The sequence below is a fragment of the Lolium perenne genome, chromosome 3 (assembly GCF_019359855.2).
Source record: "Lolium perenne isolate Kyuss_39 chromosome 3, Kyuss_2.0, whole genome shotgun sequence".
In the NCBI taxonomy this organism is placed as follows: domain Eukaryota; kingdom Viridiplantae; phylum Streptophyta; class Magnoliopsida; order Poales; family Poaceae; genus Lolium; species Lolium perenne.
In genome coordinates this window covers 296,106,634-296,123,126 of record NC_067246.2, presented here as the reverse complement: position 1 = coordinate 296,123,126, position 16,493 = coordinate 296,106,634, and the positions used below count along the sequence as shown (strand labels likewise).

The 16,493-nt window shown below is 44.5% G+C and overlaps 2 protein-coding genes and 3 long non-coding RNA genes across 9 annotated transcripts; 3 read left to right on the top strand and 2 right to left on the bottom strand.

The window, feature by feature from the left end:
* Positions 1-404: 404 nt before the first annotated feature.
* Positions 405-5,291, top strand: LOC127345102 (beta-hexosaminidase 3). The gene is made up of 14 exons (XM_051371541.2): positions 405-707; positions 795-869; positions 1,312-1,347; positions 1,421-1,532; positions 1,808-1,878; positions 2,018-2,148; positions 2,471-2,536; positions 2,998-3,098; positions 3,241-3,300; positions 3,402-3,435; positions 3,581-3,679; positions 3,756-3,815; positions 4,072-4,322; positions 4,980-5,291. The coding sequence occupies exons 1-14, from the start codon at positions 405-407 to the stop codon at positions 5,144-5,146; spliced, it is 1,566 nt and encodes a 521-aa protein (XP_051227501.1). The 3' UTR covers positions 5,147-5,291.
* Positions 694-2,023, bottom strand: LOC127345103 (uncharacterized). The gene is made up of 4 exons (XR_007878424.2): positions 1,517-2,023; positions 1,295-1,414; positions 946-1,004; positions 694-828 (listed from the first exon to the last, which is right to left on the bottom strand). It is a non-coding gene; the product is annotated as an uncharacterized lncRNA (long non-coding RNA).
* A 56-nt stretch (positions 5,292-5,347) lies between the features above and the next one.
* LOC127345101 (TPR repeat-containing protein ZIP4) lies at positions 5,348-8,934 on the bottom strand. Its single transcript, XM_051371540.2, has 5 exons — positions 7,625-8,934; positions 7,345-7,534; positions 7,232-7,264; positions 6,531-7,151; positions 5,348-6,425 (listed from the first exon to the last, which is right to left on the bottom strand). The coding sequence occupies exons 1-5, from the start codon at positions 8,890-8,892 to the stop codon at positions 5,685-5,687; spliced, it is 2,853 nt and encodes a 950-aa protein (XP_051227500.1). The 5' UTR covers positions 8,893-8,934; the 3' UTR covers positions 5,348-5,684.
* Positions 8,935-11,733: 2,799 nt separating this feature from the next.
* LOC127338790 (uncharacterized) lies at positions 11,734-12,648 on the top strand. The gene is made up of 4 exons (XR_007874503.2): positions 11,734-11,753; positions 11,862-11,938; positions 12,473-12,517; positions 12,602-12,648. It is a non-coding gene; the product is annotated as an uncharacterized lncRNA (long non-coding RNA).
* On the top strand, positions 12,649-14,884 carry LOC139838614 (uncharacterized). Of its 5 annotated transcripts, none has more exons than XR_011756150.1 (8): positions 12,649-12,667; positions 12,754-12,940; positions 13,265-13,448; positions 13,745-13,867; positions 13,949-14,037; positions 14,380-14,451; positions 14,556-14,660; positions 14,788-14,869. It is a non-coding gene; the product is annotated as an uncharacterized lncRNA (long non-coding RNA). The 5 variants fall into 5 exon arrangements; XR_011756149.1 differs by having other exon boundaries at positions 14,340-14,451; XR_011756147.1 differs by lacking the exon at positions 14,380-14,451 and having other exon boundaries at positions 14,805-14,884.
* The last annotated feature ends 1,609 nt before the right edge of the window (positions 14,885-16,493 follow it).

Here is a 16,493-nt window from a genome sequence, read left to right as displayed (position 1 = left end):
TGGCCATCCGTACCAAAATTAGCAGTGGTGAGCTACTTGCCTGGTCATCCGTACCTGTTTTGGGTCACCAACGCGCACCAGACCTGCCCATGCCATTTCTTCCCGCCATCTAACCACTCCTGGACTCCTCTACGCCAGTCTCGTCCGCTCTTCATTTACCCTCCTCACCTCACGCTCCTCCTCGTCTACCTCCTCGTCACTCGTCTCCCTCCTAAGATAGGAGCCCAACACAAACACTCGTGCTCATTCTCTTCCAAATGTTGGGCGAGAAAAACAATGGAGATTAGCTAGAGGGTTTTATTTTACTTGCCTCTCGCTTCCAGTAGGCGCATTGTTCCTTCTCCTCCACCGTTTCTTCCCCCGGTACCCTGCAGCGCTTGTGGGTTCTCCATCGCCTAGCAAGGATGGTGCCGGCTCTGAGGCTCCTCCTTGCTTTCCTGGCGATCGGATCCTGCATAGCGGCCGACCACATCGACCTGTGGCCGATGCCCAAGTCGGTGACCCACGGGACGCAGAGGCTCTACGTCAGCAAAGACCTCGCAATGTCGATGGAGGGAAGCAAGTACTCTGATGAGAAGGCCATCCTGAAGGACGCCTTCCAGAGGATGGTGGGTTTGCTGAAGCTGAACCACGCCGCTGACGGTGCGAACCCAAGTTCCTACGTGCTCACCGGTGTCAACATAGCTGTTCATTCAACAGAAGATGAGGTAACCTGCCCGTTCGATATGATGAACTGTTGAGTTCTTTTACAAATTGCAAGGTCTGATTCTGTTGATGCTCTTCATCTTCTGCAGCTCAACTTTGGGGTAGATGAGTCGTACAACCTGACTATTCATACAGTTGGGGAACCATTGCATGCACACATTGAGGTCAGTGGAAGCTCATTAATTGCTTTATGTTGTGAAAAATCCTAACAGCAACATCTGGGAGGACATTAGAACTTACTCAGCTACTCGTAGTTACTGAAACTCTTCTCTCCGTAGTCATCATTGTTTGCCAGTGTCCTGCACACAAAGAAACAGTATACCTGTGAGAGGATCTGCTTTATATACAAACAACAGACTTCAAACATGACATTGTGTTGCATGCTAGCAGTTTTTAAAACATGCCCCTTTTACAAAACATAACCCAGTTGTTACATACAATTCTTCAAAACTAATAGAATAGGCAAATTTCTGCATAATGTTTTTAACTTGGTTATCAAAGAACAATCTCTAGTGATGTACTCATATTTATGCATGATGCAAGTCACTGCAAATAGCTTGATACAATTCACAAAAATAATTGATGCCACCTTGCAAAATTTTGTAGGCTCAAACAGTTTTCGGAGCACTTCATGCCTTGCAGGTAACCTACTGTGATCCTCTCAACACTAGATCTTCTATGAGGTGACCTCACAGCAAATTACTCATGTCTGCAGACATTTAGCCAACTGTGTTACTTTGATTTCACATCAAGGCTTATTGAACTCAACTCGGCTCCGTGGATGATTACTGATGCACCCAGATTTCCTTACCGGGGTCTTCTCATAGGTTAGACAAAATGTGATATCCTCTCCCTTATGCCAAACAGGCTCTTCTTGCATTCAAGTAGCTAGAAGTAAAACCTTGAAATTAGTTTTTCATCAGAATGAAAACTTCGAAGTGGTCAACCACGTAACAAAGTTCACTTGCAACATGCAGCTTCAGTTCTATTGCCTCAAATATCAAAATTATCTCTATATCAAATATTATTAATATGGGCATCCTGCTCATAATCATTGCACACTCATAAGTAGTAATATTAACTTCTGCTTGCACGCTTGCAGATACCTCAAGGCATTACCTTCCTCTTACGACAATCAAAGGAGTGATTGATGCAATGGCATACAGTAAATTGGTAGGTTTGGTGACCATAAAAACTATTCAATATTAATTGCAAGCCTGATGAGTTGCATGAGATTTCAAAATACTGTCCTGTTTATGTTCCTTCATTATTTATTTACGATATCATGCACTCTTACTCTACCATAATGCAGAACGTTCTCCATTGGCATATCGTAGATGAGCAGTCATTTCCCATTGAAATACCTTCATACCCAAAACTCTGGAACGGTTCATACTCTTATTCAGAGAGATACACGATGTCTGATGCCGTTGACATTGTACGGTGCGTTTATTTGCATTGCCATATTCATATTAGAATTATCGACCTTTGGAAAATGCGTTTATATTACCAAGACAACATTTAGCAATGAAAGTAAGAGATGTGTTTTCCTTCAATCATAATTTTCATCTGCACTTAAAGCGTCAACCGCTGCAGCATCAAGAAATGGCATAAGTTGAGTGGTTTATATTAAAAATCGTACTAACCTACTAACTTAGAAATATTCATCACCAAAATCGTACAATAGGACAGCAATCTAGAATTCTAGATATGCAGTTATGGAGCTAAGACTCTAAAAATAACAAGCTAATCCATAACTTTGCAGATATGCTGAAAACCGAGGTGTAAATGTCTTGGCTGAGATTGATGTTCCTGGTCATGCTCTCTCATGGTAAGACATTCCATTCAGTTGAGTGATGTATATTAAAAATAGGAAAGATTGAATCCCAGGCACTTTATTTGATTGGCATTTGCTAAATCACAATTTAAATCGACAATTTGTTCATGGACATTACAAAATGACTGCTAGAACACATTGGATCGGCTAAAATATTTGACAGCAGCGTTTAAATCTGTTCCAGCTAATGCCATAATTTCCTAATGTCCATCAAAGAACTGTTGATATTCAAATTCATTTCAGGCTTTCAGCAGCCCAGGAGCCAATTTTGCTTTGCATATAATGTGGTCCAGAATTGCAAGATCTCTTTTGTAGCAATAGGACACATTCTATCCAGTGAGGGTGGAGTCAAGATACCTTACTGGAGTTCGATATGTGAAACTTAAATTGCATAGGCTGCATAGCAATAAACAGGAGTGCATGACTGAAAGTTGTAGATATTGCATTTATTTCAGGGGTGTTGGCTACCCAACATTGTGGCCATCAGATAGCTGCAAAGAACCGCTTGATGTCAGTAGCAACTTTACCTTCACAGTTATTGATGGTATACTTTCAGGTGATAAATCATACTACTTTTGTCCACAACAGTGAGGTTTTTCATTTTTTTTCAAAAAATGATTTATCCTGTGGTTACGTTACAAGGTTATGCTAGATATAAGTCAACAGTCCAAATGGATATTAACTCTGTTTTCTTTCAGATTTTAGCAAGGTTTTTAAGTTCAAATTTGTCCACTTAGGAGGTGATGAAGTCAACACAAGTAAGATGAAGCATTGGATTTACTGTTACCATACTATTATACTAAGTTACTAACCAGTGAATCTAAATTCATTCCATCCTAATATTTACTTTGAAATTCAGGCTGCTGGACTGCAACACCCCACATTAAGGAATGGTACACTCCTATCCACACAAGAGAACTCAGAATATGATAACTTGCCTGATGTGCTTCCATAACAATCTTGTTTTCAGTGAAAAAAATTAGCCATCTATTTTATATCAGCAAGTTAATCCAATGATAACTTTTTCATGACACGCAGGTTGAATGATAACCACATGAATGTGTCAGATGCATACAGATATTTTGTATTGAGAACTCAAAAGATAGCAATATCACATGGCTATGATGTCGTTAACTGGTATACCCATAAGTTGCAAATTTCACAGCGTCCATTGAATTCCTAATCCTTAACAGATACCATGCCATGTTTGCAGGGAAGAAACGTTTAACCACTTCGGGGAAAAGTTGGACCGTAAGACCGTGGTTCACAACTGGTATTTCCTCACTATATCTTTGATTTATATCATTGGAAAGGGTTTTTTTGTTGGAAGAGTAGAATAGTACATGCATGCACATAGTATTTTAGCACTAAATCTTAAATGTATTGTAGGATGACCTAAATGAAATTTGACTCATATACCAGTTAACATTGTTCTTGACATTTATGCTCATAGCAAGACATACAGTCCATCTGGGACACTTCTTACTGTTGCCTATAACTAAAAACCTGTGTGCACATAAAATTAACAGGCTTGGAGGGGATGTAGCACCAAAAGTGGTTGCTGCTGGGCTGAGATGCATAGTAAGCAACCAGGATAAGTGGTACCTAGATCACTTGGATGCCACATGGGAAGAATTTTACATGAATGAACCCCTGAAAGGAATTGACAACCCAGAACAGCAACGCTTGGTTATTGGTGGTGAGGTTTGCATGTGGGGAGAGCAAATTGATGCGTCAGATATCGAGCAAACTATTTGGCCACGTGCTGCAGCTGCTGCAGGTCAGTAGCAGAAATAGTTTCAGACGTCTAATTTAAGCCTTGAAATGCTTCAAACTTGGTGCATGCATTTTTATCCAAACATGATCTTGCTTAAGGGCACTATAGCATGTTGCCTGATATAGATATAAGAGTATTCAAACCAGTTATCTTACTGCAGTATAATGGTTAACTTGGAACAGTAGCTTTGTTTCTGTATATACATCTGCCATGGATATCTCAACTAAAAAATTAAGCATGTTGAGAAACATGTAATATGTGTATTCCCATACAGTACAACTAAAATATTTCAGCTAAATGCACACTACTCAGTTCTGTTGCATGGCTATTAACGAAAACAGTAAGGACAGTATTAATTATCGAAGGCATAAATAGTTTAGCACGTTACTGAATAGTTATAGATAATTGTATTCTCACTTTTCCATTAGGAGGGCTGAACGTCCAGATTAATATGTTACTTAAGAACATGATTCATAGGTATAGAAACAGAACATATATGCAATATTGTTGGTTCTGATATTACTTTCTGTGCACGCAACATCAACTGTTAATACGGAGTAGTATTTATCTAGCATATTTACCATGAGATGTATGAGTTCGCTGAACATCTGTATGACATATTTTGACTCACCAATCCACTTAAACTGCATTGGCTTGAAGAGAGATTGTGGACTCCAATTGAGAAGCTTGCAGAAGATGCCAGGTCAGCCACGTCAAGACTCTCACGCTTCAGGTGCTTGCTGAATCAGAGAGGGGTAGCTGCTGCACCACTAGCTGGGGATGGTCGTACAGCACCATATGAACCTGGTCCCTGTGTAAGGCAATAGGATATTCGTAGCAAAACTGGAAGTAGTATCACAGAGGATACACATCATTTCAAGATTCAGTTTTACCAAGTCAGCAATGCATATTTCAAGTGGTTCTATGGTTGTGTAACTATAGAAGGTTTGAGTGACTCATTACTCTTCTTTATGTACTTCTGCCCCTTTCAAATTTTCCACCAGAATAGTTTGAATAGTCATGCCACATATACCATAACTATGAAATGATAGCTCCCTGATAGGATTAGTCGACTTTGACAGTAAAAGGACATAAAGATCGCCTCTAGAAATCCAGTAGGATCGCGAATTCTAGTATTACAAACAGTCAAACACTCAGTAATCTCTCCTGCACATGAGCATACATTAAATACAAGGTCATAGTTACTGTCAACAAAGAATCCACAGGCTAGCTAGTTACTACAGATATGATATCCAGACAATTGACTTGACATATGCAACATTCAAGTGAACGAAAGTGTGAACCATAGCTCAGTGACCTATTTATCTCTTGGTTGTAAACTACCATGTTCGAAAGTATCTCTAACTATACTAGGATAGGCTGAGACGTGCTAAGAGACATACTAGTACTTGGTGCCCCATCTTGCCGACTACACTCATCAGGTTTCTTTCCAAGCAAAATACATTCACTGGGTTCACTATCAGACATTTTCCGAAAGCTCTCAAAGGATTGCTCCATGCTTGCTATATACTGCTTCATGTTCTCAAGATGCCGAGAGAGATCTAATCCCATCTTCATCCATTTTCTAGCAACTGAGGCTTGATTAAGCCGCCTGGACAGATATGACTTGTTCCAGGCAGTCGTTGCAAGCCACTGGCCTTCCTCAGATGGATATTCGCCATCTCTCAGTCCAACCACAATCTTGTAGGCTTGTCGGTATACATCATAGACTGCATCACTCTCGCTACCACTTAAGTCTTGCAAAGCAGCAAGGCAAGCTAGGTTCCTGAGGGCAATACTGATTACCCTGTAGTTTGGGGACTGAGAAGCAAGGGCGGCATTGATACTAGCCTTCAAGGAGAATTCAGCAACCAGCAGGTTTGGTGGAGTGCCTTTAGAAGCAGTTACTCCAAGTGTGAGAAGATGATCCGGTGTGCAGGCTTTAGAGGTAGCAAAGTTCTTGACTAGTTGGAGCTGCTGAGGACGTGTGCTAGTGTCCATTCTGTCAAGGAGATAGTAGGAGCTGAAGGTATGAAGAAACAGATATTTGTTGGCCTCAGCCTGATCAGAGCCCACTGGAACCGAGGGCCAAACCAAAGGTAATAGCTGCACATCAATAAAACTGAGTCAAAATCATAATAGAACGAATTATTTCACTTTAGGACATACACAAAGGAATAGCTTTTGGTATTTCTCAAACTCCATGCTTACCTTGCCAGCTCTGCTGAGCATCTCGACGCCTTTTTTAATGTCAGAATCTGACAATGGAGAATTGTTTTGCTCCTCGGCGTCGAGCATTGAAGTGACACTCAGGATCAACGCTTTGCAAACTGTGGGACGATTTTCATCACCCTCAGTGTTACTTGTGCCACCAAAAAACTCTGCTGCAAGCTCAAAGAACTCAGCACTAAGATCGTACTTTTGCTCCTCTGTCAACCTTAAAGCCATACTCCAGCTATTGACTGCAAACCAATTGAGTTCACGCCCTCCAACAGCTCCATTGCCAAAAAAGCCTTCCATGCCGAGGTCGGACATTCGTAGCTTGGCACGTCTCGAGTACTTCAGTATCTCATCCTCAGTCCCTTGCTCGCGACGAAGGAGCTCAATAAGATTGCGGAGGACAACAACCTCAGGCATCGACATAGGCTTTCCAGCAGAACAGAGCCCAAGAAGGAAGGTCAATGAAGCAACTGCTACCCGGGCAGACTTGCAGGCAATAGCTTCATGGGTGATGAGTACAAGGAACTCAGGGTTGAAGTCAACACAACCCACCATGGTTTTCATCTGCTTGATAGCCTCATCCGTGTCATTCTTCTGCAGATGGATTTTAATCTATAGAATTCTTCTGGGTTAGTACAAAATGTCAAAGCTAAATGAAATCTACGTAAAATTAATATGCATAGATTTCTTACCTTCAGAAAAGCACAGTGGACACTGTGTTCCACCTACAGATACACATTTTGAGCGAACATAAGTAGCAATAGGCAACATTGTTTGATCAAGTGATGAGGAAAAAGATCAATACCTTGTCAGCCTCATTGACAAACTCTAGTGCACGATCCAGTTGTTTAAGGGCTAGATGGCAAAGGGTAAGGACTCGGAGGCACTGTGCTCGCCCGGGTCTGCTTTCCTCTTCACGGGATAGATAAAGCATTGATCTCTCATAAAAGTCGGCACTTGTGTCGTAATTCTTTGCATGGAAATGCTCGACGCCGCTGCCCCAAATTCCAAGTGTTAGACTCAGCAACAACTCTCATGTGTACATAAAAATGCAGTAAAAAATACTTGTGTAAGAGGGTGCAGACCAGCTCCACAGCAGCGAATGCATTGCTCCACGCTGAATGCTGTTAGCTGGGCCGGCGAACAGCGCGACCACCCTCTCATCAGACACGAGCTCACTGATCGCCCTTGCGCGGCCAGCGCTACCGATACCACCCTGAACCACCTTGGTCACCACTCTCACGGCAGCGGCAGCACCTCCCGCGCGGCAACGTGCAGCGAGCGCGACAAGCACCTTGCGTGCAGGCTCAGGCCCCGCGGAGGCAAGGTACTCCTCTGCGGCCATCACGCACATATGCTCGGGTGCTTCGGGGTTGACCATGAGTCTCTCGAGCTCCCTTTCAGCCTCCAACAAGTTCCCACTGCCCAGCCACGCGCGTATGGCCAGAATCGCCACACTCGGGTGCTCCTCTGCCGGCCCTACTGAAGACCTCGAGGCCCTGATGCAGCGCAGGGTTCCCTCGTGGTCTTTGGCTTGGAGACGCTCGACTGCGAGGAAGCGGAAACATCGACCCTTGAGGTCATTGAGATTTGGGGCGCCGGAGTGGGAGGCCGCCTTGTCGCAGAGATCTAGTGCCTCGGTGAGGATGCTGGACGCTTGGACGGCGGGGTCGGAGGGTTTGGTGGAGAGCGCGGCCTCGCCGACGGAAAGGTAGGCCTCGGCGAGGGATTTGATCCCCTCGGGAGACGCGGACGCGAGGGGCTTGGACCGGCTGAGCAGCGCGACGGCGAGGGACTGGTCGCCCGCGGCCGACGCCGCGCGAGCGCGCGCGAGGTTGAGGTCGAGCAGGACGCAGCGCTCCTCCTCCGGGCCGGTGGCGGAGACCAGCGTCGTGCCCTTCTCGAAGCAGGCGGTGGCGAGGTCGAGGCGGCCGAGGTGGAGCCACTCCTTGCCGGCGCGGGAGAAGAAGTTGGCGGCCTTGGCGGCGGCCAGGGGGATCTCGTCGGGGACGCCGGCGAGGAGGAGGAGCTCCGGCGCCGCCTGCCTGATCTCCGCCTCGGCGGCGCGGGCGGAGGGGCTCCTGGCGAGGGCGGTGGAGTTGGCGCGGTCGACGCAGGCGTTCCAGAGGCGGGTGGCGAGCTTCCATATCTGGATCCTGCAGGCGTGGGTGAGCGAGGAGGAGACGGAGCCGAGGTTGGTGAGGATGCGGCGGAAATCGGTGGCGAGCTTGTCCGGGGAGGAGGGGGAGGTGTCGAATGACTCGACGTCGGCGACGACGGTGGCGAGGTCGGTGAGGAAGCCGGTGTGCGGCGGCGGCTGGCGGTACTCCGGGGAGAGCTCGGAGATCTTCATGGGTCGAGGGTTAGGGTTTCAGATTGGGGATTGGGGTGGACTTGAGCGGGAAGAAGGTGAGGCCGGCGTGGGGATGGGAAAGGGGGGGCAGAATTGGAGAACGGGAAGAAGAAGAGCAGCTCCAATTTTGAATTGCTATCCACCGTCCCCAAATTTGAGCAGTCGGCTAGGGACAGTGCTATCTGACGGTCAACCACGGAAGAATAATTATATGGTCTACTTTTGTGGTTTATCTGTCTTGTCTAAGGGGAAATTTTGTCAAACCTGCTCCAGTGAAATGGTAAAAAGGACCACCCCTCAGTGCAAATGGCAAAAGTGCCGTGGCGGCAGGCTCGCCAGCCGACACGTGGAGGGTGCCGCCGCCGGCTGTGGCGGCAAGCCCTACCGCCATGGCGTGTGGCGACACGTTGGGCAGGCAGCTGACGCCGTTACCATCGACGTGTTGTGGTGGGCCTTGCCGCCTCCTGTCGCGGCGGCACGCTGACGTGGGGCTTGCCTCCACTGGCAGTGGCGGCATGTCGTTGTGTGGCCGACAAAAGCATCAGGCCTACCAGTGTTGATTCCCAGGAAGCACTCAATCCCACGCTTCTTTTTTCAGATGATTGCTTCGTTTTTTTGCTGGTTGCAGTAATTTCCCGCCTGATTATCCCGCTCAATATGTCCAGTTCTCTATAAAAACAGGCGTTAATATTATTTGGTACACAAGTAACAAATCATTATACCTTAGCCAACATGAGTGTGCCTTGGTAGCACCAGGATTTTAGGCCGATGAAGGGGAAGAATGCAAGCTTACCACCGGGGATTAGAGCAGAGAGGTGTTGGTGCGGCCGCCTTGCGAAGGTAAAGGAGGTGGTGGATTTTTTCGATAAGTTCGGCATGAAATATTTCATGTGCGCTTATTACGATCATGATCCACTCGCACAAACAAGTTCATCGTCCTCGAGGCATGCGGTATGTACTAAAAGCATGATTAAAAATCCTCGAGGCATGCGGTATGCTTCATTAATTTTCGTTTATTAACCGTCTTATTTTGTTGCAGCCCCCCCCCCCCCCCCCCCCCGCCCCTTTGCAACTGGTTTCACTAGATAGACCAGGAGCAGCCGGATTGGGCACGCAGTGAGGTGGAGGAAAAACATCGGCGTGCATGGGCAATGTTCCATAGGGAGGAATGTAGGGAAAAGACTATTGCTAATGATAAAGCAGTGAGAGAGAGACAGATACAAAAAATTAAGGGCGGAGCAAGCTCGAAATCGTGAGGTAAGTCAGAAGCGGATGGATGATGAGGCTGCACGTAGGTATGCGGAGGAAGAGGTGCGCAGGGAGGCCCGTGAAGCGGAAAGAAAAAGATTAAGAGAAATGGCTGCTACAACAGAAGAACGCGGCGGCAAGACTGAAAAATAGCCACGCTACGCAGGGCAAATAGAGTGATTTGGTGTAGTAGCTACGTATGTTAATTTCTGTTTTACTTTCTTGTTGTATCTTAAATTCTGTTGTAGTGATTAGCCGTATTTTAATTTAAGTTATATTTTCATCTTTATTTCGTCAGATGTATTAATAATAAATGTTGATTTCCCGGAAATAGTCCGCGCCTAAATTTTCCCACCTTATTTTTTCCCGTCAACATTTCCCGCTATGAATTCCTGCCAAGATTTCCCGGCATTTCTAACAGCCGCGTGCTATAAAACCCCTCCCCGAGCATTAATTTGTTGAACACAACCGTAGTCGCTTCAAGATGGCTCTTCCTAGCGATCGTAGTTTATTTGAAGAAGAGCAACTCCAATTTGAATTGCTACCAAATTCTGCCGTGCCTATCCACCGTCTCCAAATGTGGGCATTTCGCTAGAGGCAGTGGCGCAGTGCTATCTGGCAGTCAACCGCGAAATTTCTCTTATAAATGTCCCTAGACTACCCAGCCATCCAGGGGGTCTGAGAGGGGCAAATCAATCTGGTCCACACGTTTTCACCGGTACAGTAAAAGTTGGCTCCCGCTTTCTACTTCAGCCGTTGGATGTGGTTAATTTTTCCTCACTTGTTCATCCTCCAAGCAAGTCCATGACGCATGGGGCCGAGTATATGCGGGATCCACCGAGCAGAGGGAGCGATGCTGCTCATCCGCGTCGCGTCCTTTGGCGGTTTTCTCATGGGAGTGGGTGGACAACGCCTTGTCTCGATTGGTGCCGTAAAAACCCTAGCTGCCCAATCCTCATCTCCACTCCCCTCTGCCCAATCCTCATCTCCACTTCCCTCCGCCGCCTCTCCTTGGCCGACCTCCACCTTCCGCCTGGACGCGGCCGCAACAGCGGCAGAGAACGCGCGCCCGAGCGAGGGCGGCTGGATGCGGCGATGGAGTCTCGCCGTATGGCCGGTCGCGCGGCACTGGCCGGACGTGGCGGCTGCCGGCAGCGGCTGCGCAGAGAACGCGCGCCCGAGCGAGGGCGGCCGGATGCAGCGGTGGAGGCTCACCGGACGGCCGGACGCGCGGCGCCAGGCCGGACGCGGCGATGGATGGACACGGCGGGTGTAACGGCAACGGCGATGGCGCATCCCCGGCTCCGATTCGCCCGCCACCTGCGCCGGAAGCGGGAGCCGACGGCGGATGCCGGACGCGGCAGAAGCTGCGGCAAGGATACGCGGTCAGGCGCAGACGGGATTCTCCCTCGTCTCTCTCGCTCTTCCTCTTTACCTATCTCTCTCGGATCTCACTCTTGTTTCTCACTTTTCAGCTGCAGGGAACGGTGGTGGAGTAGGTGTGAGTCAAGGACGGCCAGGATCCGGGCAGGGCCGGCCAAATCGTGGCGGGCGGCGGATTTCGACAATACGGGGACATCAACGGCAAGCACCGCTGGTTTTAAGACTCCAAGGTGGGCTTCGGGAGAGCTTTTCCCAAATCCCAATCTCAATACGGTAGCATTTAGTTATTGTTACGTATTAGCTAAGAGCTCCTAATAGTTTGTTTTTCCTATTTGCAGCTACTATTTTAGTAAAATATTTGATGTGCTAAAACAATAATGCGGAGAGAAGTCGTTTCTCCAATGAAAAATAATAGGTACAGATTTTTGTTTTGTTTTCGGTACCATTTTAGGCTTCGGTTAGCCGAAAAGGAATATATCGACCAATGTTGGACCATGTGGTTGTGCTTATCATGGTCAATGAGGTGGCTGAGGCAAATTAGTAATACAACAGCTAGATGAGTGGCGTATACTAGATTGTTGCGTAGGTACATAATTGATATATTTGCTTCCCTCATTTGCAAGTGGCCCTTATTTGAGATGATTTTCACTAGAAACCTGATATCGTGTTGTGTATACCAGATTGTTCAGTAGGTATGATTGATATGTTTGCTTCCCACATTTGCTTGTGGCCCTAACTTAAGATGATGTTCATTGGAAACCTAATAGAGTAAAATTAGATTATCGTGTAAATCCATTGTCAATTGCTACATCTTCCAGTTTATGATGTATCTTTGTTCAAGGAGTGCTTACTAGAGAGGGATGTATATAATTGAAATTTCATTTCAGTTGTATATTTTACTTTATAAGGCACTATTTTGTTTTTCTGAAACCTACCGTATCTTATGCAGCTCAAGAAGGTGATTTCAGATCTTCCTTGTGAGGTACTTCAAAAAGTATGTGTTCTCATACGAGATGCAGCCCTATTCCCATACCTTTGTTTATGAGATTTGATTTTGTGACATGTTTGTCCTTTTTAGTGGCTGAGGTGCGTTGAATTTTATGGAATGAATTCCTAGGCACCAACGAAGGATTTGTGCAATGGTGTAAGTTCCTACTAGCTCTGAATCTTGAATGCTTACATTATGGCACTATCAAATCTCAGGTTTTTGTACCCATTGAGTTGTTGTAGGTAACAAGTTTGGTGTTGAAAATAGCGTTTATTTCTGTGATGTTTCATTCGTGAAGGATGCCAATGATGCACAATGAGGAGATGGTTGGGCCTTGTGGTGTGCTTACGACAGCAGCTCTCTGTCGGTGCGGTGTTCTCGGCTGTAGTAGGGCGACCTTGCCAGCAAACTCGCCATCTCTTTCCCTAGGTATACCAGCTCTCGCCCGCTCCCCTCTTCTTTGATTTTGCAATGCTTTTACAATGTTTTATTATCTACTATGTATGAGATACTATTTACAATGCTTTTATTGCCAAACAGGTTCAGCAATGTATGCCAAATGCATACTACTCGGCATGCCATCTTATTTGTTGCTTTTATGATGTAACATGTGCTCTAGGTGAATTAGTACAGATACAAATAATATAGTATTTTTACTCATGAACAAGTACTCATTTTTTTTTAGTTTGGCTGCAACCCTGTGCTTGCTTGTTTTGCGATTACCCACCAATTATAACTCATCGCCGTGTTCAGGTTCAAACTCCCGATGAGGTTCTGCAGCGCTGATATCAACCTCACCAGAGGCATTCGCCGCCTCTCTTCCCCTGCAGTTTACTGCCGTTGCTTCACCTGTGGAACTTCGCCAGAAACGCCGGAAAAGAGAATAGCCGCTGCATCTTGGAGACCCTCACCCATAGTCGCAGTCCCATGTTTGCCGGTAATTTACTTCGATTAGGATTCTTTCTCTTGTAGACTTTCCTCTTTTATGTGATTATAATTCTCATTGAATTGAAGTGTAAATAATAGTATTGACCTGCTTGCTTTGGCCATCTTTTTCCATGTATTACTTGGTTGATATGCTTTTGGCCATTACTTTTTGAAGTGAGGTTTACTCATTCAATGGAGATCTTGCAGCATCCTCCAACTTTTATTTAGTATCGCATCAGAAAGTCAGTTTTCTTTGTGCATTGATGCATATGCATGCAAAGATATGACCGGAAATGTTATCTACAGGTTTTAGTTCCTCCATTTTATTCTGGATCCAACTTTGTGTCAGCATCATTTGTTGTATGGATTTCAAGCATAAATAGCAGAAACTGATTGGTGTGTATGATCATTGGCCAATTCTGCTGCCTGGTATGTTAACTAAAACAACATATATTTGTAGATATATGGGAATCTCACCTTGTGTTTACTAATGAAAAAATAATTTTCCAGGTGATCACTCGCTTGCCGTCACCTGAAGGACCTAACCTGAGGTTTCACATGCTTCATGAACTTTTACTCAAATGATCAAAGAATTGCGGGTATAATTATAATACAAGATCACCCAGTTTACTCTTCCTCCTTTTAGCCACACCTCCTTAGTGCGTTCATCTGCTTTTTAATTTGTCACAGATGGTGCTACTCGATTTTACAATTGAAATTCCTTTTTAGCTCTAATTGCATGTTTCTACTTGATTTAGCACCCCCAAGTGAACTCCTACCGGCTGGTTTCTTGCTTAGCCTGTGAAGAATCCGCTTATTATGTATTTCCTTACTTTTTCTTCAAAACTCACCATTGTTGATTTCCTTCTTTCTATCATTTGTGCATCCATCACATGTTCAGTTAAAGGATATTCTTCTCCTTTTATCCTGCCATTTTTTAGTCTGCCACAAGCAATTGGGTACAATCATATTTACAGAGGACATTTAAAAAAATCTGCTTATTCCGAAGTCAGGTTATACAATTTCTGATGCAATGCTATTAATTGTTTGTCTCTCTTATTTTATTTACTTCACGGTGCGGATAACTCAAAATTTAATTTGTTATTTTAATATACAGGAGCTAATGTGGATATACATTTCATTTCAAAAACTTAGAGGGTGGCTTGCTGTTTGATGTTATGATTATGAAGCTGCAATTCACCAATTTATCCCTTCTCAGGAGGTAATTCTTTTGCTTTGACCTGAAGCGTAGTGATAGTGATTACGGGAGGATAGCATGGTTTTCTAATCGAGTTATCCCTTCAATATGACTATTTTATGTAGATCAGCAACATTATGTCACATTGCAGGTTTGTGTGTGATGCAGCTTTCACGTGTTTGGAGCCTTTAGCCTTGCCTGGTCATGCACGTTTCTTACGATGTCGATCCCGCATTCATTTCTTGAAGAAGATGATGATTCTGTGAATAGTTGGTCTTGGTCATGTCTCACAATGGATGAAGCACGCAGCTCTGTTTGCTTTGGGGTATTGCTATCCACCTGCCATCGGAAGATGGTGCTGGAGTGTTTGATGGTATTTCTCGTATTGATATCATCACTCCCAACTTAGATATGCTTCGGCAAGTAATTTACTTTATGAGCTTGTAGTAGAATTAACTGAAGGATGCGATATGTTGTTCTTCTAAAAATGTGTAACTATAGTAGTTCATGATCACATACATCCTCACCTCACCCACAAAAGAGGGCACATCGAGCTGTTATTCCTTCCAATCTTCCAGATCTGTATCTCTTGCACGTGCTCATGTCTTGTTCACCTAGATAAATTTGATTGCCTTGGGTAATGTTTGATCTATCTTCTCGTAGTATCCGACTCATTAGGTCTTGTGATAATGTTTTTTTTGTAAACAATCGATAATGGTCTTAACCCAATGCGAGCTATTGTACAATATTTAAATCTTTGTACATAATTTTTTAATCGGTGTGCTTGACAACCCCGCCCTCCAAAGCACTTGCATAGTCAGTTATGCCACCGATTCTCCATTTCCTTTGCTTGATATATATGTTTAGCTCATGTAGCATCAAAGTTGGGGGATTTATTTCAAAAGTGAGCTCAATGAGACATCAATTTTTTTAAAATAGAGGTACAAAAGTAAGATTATTAGCTACGTGCTATGCTTCTTGTTGTTTATGCGAAAGAACAAAATTAGGGCATTAGTCCGGTCTCCCTTCCTCTTCTAACCATTGTTTGTTTACAATGCTGAAATGTTTCAAATTAGTGAGCTTAGTCATGTTCTTGCGGGCTTCCCAACCATTTAGATATATTACTTATATGTGTTTCTTTGTATTCAGATATACATTGAACCAAGTAATACTAAAATATTTTGGGTCAGTGGAATGCCTGAATGCAAATTTTGGAATGCATGACAAGGTTCTTTTGGAGCTTCAGGAGCGAGCAACCAAATTGAAGGAAATAGACTTTGATTGTAAACTATTTAGTTTTTTGTTTCATTGCAGGAGCTAGAAAAGAACAGGCAAGTCAAGTGACTGATTTTTGTAGCAGAGATGTTCACGAGGCTAGAAGGTAAACTATGTATGACCATTTATTTACGGTTTTGTGTTCCTGCGATTGGTTACTAAGCGATGTGTTGGGTGAGCACATTATTAATTTTATTCTGATGGTATTTGCCAGGAACAACCTTAGTTGAGGCATTTCTACATAAATATGAAGGTAAATGATTAGCTCCCGATGCCTTATATGTAGATTTTAGATGCGGATCATCCTGAAAACAAATTCCAAGTGGTCCCTTAGACTTCAGTAGCATGGTTCTCAGATACTCATATTTAACAACTATGGTTGCACATGCATGACCATTTTACCGGCTATTGTAAATATATGAAGATTAGTTTTAGGGCTTTGACATGCTTATCTTAAGTATCATGAATCTCCAGCACAACTTTGGAGGTTTCTGCAGTTCGGTGATTTATTTGTGATGAATATAATACTCCCTCCGGGTCAAAATAATTGTGAGTTTAACCATTGTTGATTTCCTTTACAAA

Bases quoted from the DNA above. Each gene is read 5' to 3' on its own strand.
- LOC127345101 (XM_051371540.2), bottom strand. From the start codon at position 8,892: ATGAAGATCTCCGAGCTCTCCCCGGAGTACCGCCAGCCGCCGCCGCAC. The intron at 7,265-7,344 runs GTATTGATCTTT...GTGTATCTGTAG, and splicing joins TTGTCAATGAGGCTGACAAG to GTGGAACACAGTGTCCACTG. The intron at 7,152-7,231 runs GTAAGAAATCTA...AGAATTCTATAG, and splicing joins TCCACTGTGCTTTTCTGAAG to ATTAAAATCCATCTGCAGAA.
- LOC127345102 (XM_051371541.2), top strand. From the start codon at position 405: ATGGTGCCGGCTCTGAGGCTCCTCCTTGCTTTCCTGGCGATCGGATCC. The intron at 3,301-3,401 runs GTAAGATGAAGC...TTTGAAATTCAG, and splicing joins AGGTGATGAAGTCAACACAA to GCTGCTGGACTGCAACACCC. The intron at 3,680-3,755 runs GTATACCCATAA...CCATGTTTGCAG, and splicing joins GGCTATGATGTCGTTAACTG to GGAAGAAACGTTTAACCACT.